The sequence below is a fragment of the Eufriesea mexicana genome, unplaced genomic scaffold, assembly GCF_001483705.2.
Source record: "Eufriesea mexicana isolate 0111107269 unplaced genomic scaffold, ASM148370v2 scaffold7050, whole genome shotgun sequence".
Classification (NCBI taxonomy): Eukaryota; Metazoa; Arthropoda; class Insecta; order Hymenoptera; family Apidae; genus Eufriesea; species Eufriesea mexicana.
The window spans coordinates 197,792-202,175 of record NW_016914879.1 but is presented as its reverse complement, the minus strand read 5'-3'; the positions used below and the strand labels follow the sequence as shown (position 1 = coordinate 202,175).

Sequence of the window (4,384 nt, the reverse complement as noted above, 5' to 3'; positions counted from 1 at the left end):
CCCTATCGAGTGAATATAAAAAATCCCAATCGAAAATCCACATTCCAGAGAGCTAAGCCACGAAAGATAACGACGCAGTAAGACCTGTCACACGCCCGCACTTCCGGCACTGTAATTCGAAAAAAAACAGGAAAAATCGAAAGAGAACCACTGATTCTATTAGAGGAGATTTCGCCCTATCGAGTGAATATAAAAAATCCGAATCCAAAATAAAAATTCCAAAGAGCTATGCCACGAGATGTACCGACGCAGTACGACCTGTCACACGCCCGCACTTCCGGCACTGTAACTCGAAAAAAAACGGGAAAAATCGAAAGAGAACCACTGATTCTATTAGAGGAGGTTTCGCCCTATCGAGTGAATATAAAAAATCCGAATCCAAAATAAAAATTCCAAAGAGCTAAGCCACGAGAGGTAACGACGCAGTACGACCTGTCACACGCCCGCACTTCCGGCACTGTAACTCGAAAAAAAACGGGAAAAATCGAAAGAGAACCACTGATTCTATTAGAGGAGGTTTCGCCCTATCGAGTGAATATAAAAAATCCGAATCCAAAATAAAAATTCCAAAGAGCTAAGCCACGAGAGGTAACGACGCAGTACGACCTGTCACACGCCCGCACTTCCGGCACTGTAACTCGAAAAAAAACGGGAAAAATCGAAAGAGAACCACTGATTCTATTAGAGGAGGTTTCGCCCTATCGAGTGAATATAAAAAATCCGAATCCAAAATAAAAATTCCAAAGAGCTAAGCCACGAGAGGTAACGACGCAGTACGACCTGTCACACGCCCGCACTTCCGGCACTGTAACTCGAAAAAAAACGGGAAAAATCGAAAGAGAACCACTGATTCTATTAGAGGAGGTTTCGCCCTATCGAGTGAATATAAAAAATCCGAATCCAAAATCCACATTCCAGAGAGCTAAGCCACGAGAGATAACGACGCAGTACGACCTGTCACACGCCCGCACTTCCGGCACTGTAACTCGAAAAAAAACGGGAAAAATCGAAAGAGAACCACTGATTCTATTAGAGGAGGTTTCGCCCTATCGAGTGAATATAAAAAATCCGAATCCAAAATAAAAATTCCAAAGAGCTAAGCCACGAGAGGTAACGACGCAGTACGACCTGTCACACGCCCGCACTTCCGGCACTGTAACTCGAAAAAAAACGGGAAAAATCGAAAGAGAACCACTGATTCTATTAGAGGAGGTTTCGCCCTATCGAGTGAATATAAAAAATCCGAATCCAAAATAAAAATTCCAAAGAGCTAAGCCACGAGAGGTAACGACGCAGTACGACCTGTCACACGCCCGCACTTCCGGCACTGTAACTCGAAAAAAAACGGGAAAAATCGAAAGAGAACCACTGATTCTATTAGAGGAGGTTTCGCCCTATCGAGTGAATATAAAAAATCCGAATCCAAAATCAAAATTCCAAAGAGCTAAGCCACGAGAGGTAACGACGCAGTACGATCTGTCACACGCCCGCACTTCCGGCACTTTAATTGGAAAAAAAAAACGGCGAATATCCGAAAAAAATAGCAAACTAATTAGCATGGGGTATATTCTGACGTGTGACGACGAAAATGCCTAACCGAATGTCAAGGTTCCGATAAGCTGAGCGAAAAGATATAATGACGCAACACGACCTGCCACGCCCTTCCATTTTCGGTATTATGTTTCGATAAGAAACGTCGAAAATCCGAAGAAAATCGGCCAGCTAATTTCGCCGTTTATTCGATGCTAATAAAACGAAATTTTCTTATCTACAATTGAGAATAGATTACTATGCAATTCCTTTACTTTCCTCTCGTTACTTTAGTCTAGAGATAAACGAAATCGAATATGACTTATAGAAATTATTAGAAGACTACGATTCCCTGCCTATGTCAACAAAATATCGCAATGGTCTAACGGAATCTATAACGTATAATCGAAACTGTGTTCCTATCCAATATCTTCATATGTTTGCACTCGTATCACTTCGCATATCACTTTACACGTGCACTATTTAACCTCACCGTATTCCACATGTGGTGTATTGTGATGACACAAATATTCGCACTCAAATTCCTTGATCTCGTAGTTCTCTCAATTTTTCAGTCTTTCGCTGTGACCCACTCGTAAATATTCCAATACGTTTGGAAAAGTAACCTCTAATTGCGATGTAATACATTAATAACCGATACCGCACATTATTCGTCTTTGAATACACATTTCCTCGATTGCAGTAATTGAAATATCAGTCGGTGATAACACGATTTCCCGAAATGTTTCGTTAAGACACCAAAAGTTTTACTTTTACGCTTGTAAACATTCCATGATGTTACCGGTTCGTTGACGGTTGTAGCTACTAGAAGTTTCTGCGGCTAACGGGCGATGCATTGTTGTGGCAGGAAGATACTTCATCTTTGAAATATTCTTGTTATAGTCTCGTTGTATAATTTAATATAATATTATGTTATACAATCTAAAATTTGTTAAAAGCGCAAAGTATAGCTTATTTTGGGATGGGTGGTAGGTATGGGGTATTGAATCCCTTTGATTAATATCAATTCTAGCCATTAATCGATTTAATTACAGATTAGTACGTATATTTTCTTTGTACTAATAATAGTTAATAGTACTGATTGTAGGTATATACACACTAAACCTCGTTTCCTACCGAGTCGATAATGTTGGAAATTGTATTAAATGGTAACTTCATTGTCGTCAAGACTGAGTACAACGAATTGCGTTAACGTGTATATATAATTGCTGTACATACTTCACTGTAATATGTAATAAATTTAGATGAAATAATAAATCTACTTTAAACTTTATATATGTCTTTATAGTGAGCAGTGTTTTCTCCAAAACTCTCTTCGATGGTAACTTATCGGTGTACACTTTCCTCCGTTGAACAGGTACCTTTCACTGATATTTCAGTACATCCTACTTTTCGAACATTATACACTTCTTAAATTAATATTTCCTACTTTTTACATCTCATTTATAATGTCAGAAAGTATTTTTCAGTGACCATCACTTATACAGGTATAATTTCCATTTTTCAACTATTATGGGAAACATACCCATTCATTGAAACCTTAGTCTTTATATTTTGTAAATATCGAGTACTTTTTTTCGAATTCGATCAACCATTTCTCTTATTTAAACAAATTTTCAAATAAACTGAATCCCTATTTTTCTTCGTGTTTTTTATTCCACAAATTTCCCAAATTATCGTAGATCAATGATACATGATCGTACACGCAAGTAGATATTACAATCGATTGGGAATATCCATTGATCGCGAATCGAAGAAACAGGTAACCGGTTTCGCTCGATACTTTCTTTCTCCTTGAACTTGAAAGATCGAGCCAGCCTTTCTATTTCACGTCGGCGTGAAGAAGAAAGCGCGTGCATCGGTCGAGCAACGCTGGATGCTGTTTAAGGTGCCGAAAAGCGGAGGGAAAGGACAAGTGATGGGTTCACGTGCAGCGAGGAGGTGTACAGATGAACCAAAGCCGCGTGCCAGGAGGACAGCCAAGGTAAAATAAGCAGGTGAGATAGAGAGAGTTGGAAAGTAGGCCTTAGTCGTTCAGTCAGTAGTCAACTGCGTCCCCAGACGATTGGTTGTCGTAATGGTAAGTCCCAGTGGCTCTGGTGTTATTTTTCTGGAAATTTCTTCCAAGTTAACTGTCGTGAAAAATCGAATTCTGTCGTTCCGCATTAAAAATATAATATTTGAACGTGTCGAGGACTCGAATAGTGTCGCACCTCCAACAGTAAAAATTAGTGAGATTATTCGTACCATACTATCCGTTGGTGTTATAGCTAATATACCTGGTTACGTGAGCTCGAGCGAAGTAAAGGATTAAATTTTTAGTGAATAAAATGAATCTTTATTTGTTGAAATAATCGAACGGGTTCTTCGATTATTGTGACATATCGTGACACGATTGTCAAAGAAAAAGTGTCGAAACCCTGAATGAGTGTTGCATAGCAATGATATCGCATCGTTGTCGTTCGAATTTGAATCAATTGACGAATGATGCCAGTGACGATTAAATCGGATACGTTCGTGACTACTCGTAGATCTTAAATGATTTAGGATCGTGAATGGAGGCGACAGTAAACCCTTGACTGAAGCTTGTTCGACTGTTTGTACGAGTTAACGTGCACAAGTATCGATAGGCTCGTTGCAACGCGTGAAAAGGGTCATGTCGTCGAAAAGGAAAGTGACTTTCATTTTCAAGGATAATTATCGTAAATCATCCGGCGTGTCTAATTTCACTGGTTATCGCTATCACTCCACATAACACTTTTTTCATTACACGAAACACTTATAGCGCCGTGAAATCGAGCCACGGCGGTTTAAATCGTCGTTCCTGTTTTCT

The 4,384-nt window shown here is 39.4% G+C and overlaps 1 protein-coding gene across 2 annotated transcripts in view; it reads left to right on the top strand.

Moving 5' to 3' along the window:
• The first annotated feature begins 3,543 nt into the window (after positions 1-3,543).
• The window catches only part of LOC108552552 (inner centromere protein A), a 5,657-nt gene continuing 4,816 nt past the window's right edge, over positions 3,544-4,384 (top strand). For both annotated transcript variants that reach the window (XM_017907163.1, XM_017907164.1), the window contains exon 1: positions 3,544-3,631. In XM_017907163.1, coding sequence (XP_017762652.1) covers positions 3,629-3,631 — 3 coding nt within the window. In that variant the 5' untranslated portion in view covers positions 3,544-3,628. The remainder of the gene's footprint in view (positions 3,632-4,384) is intronic.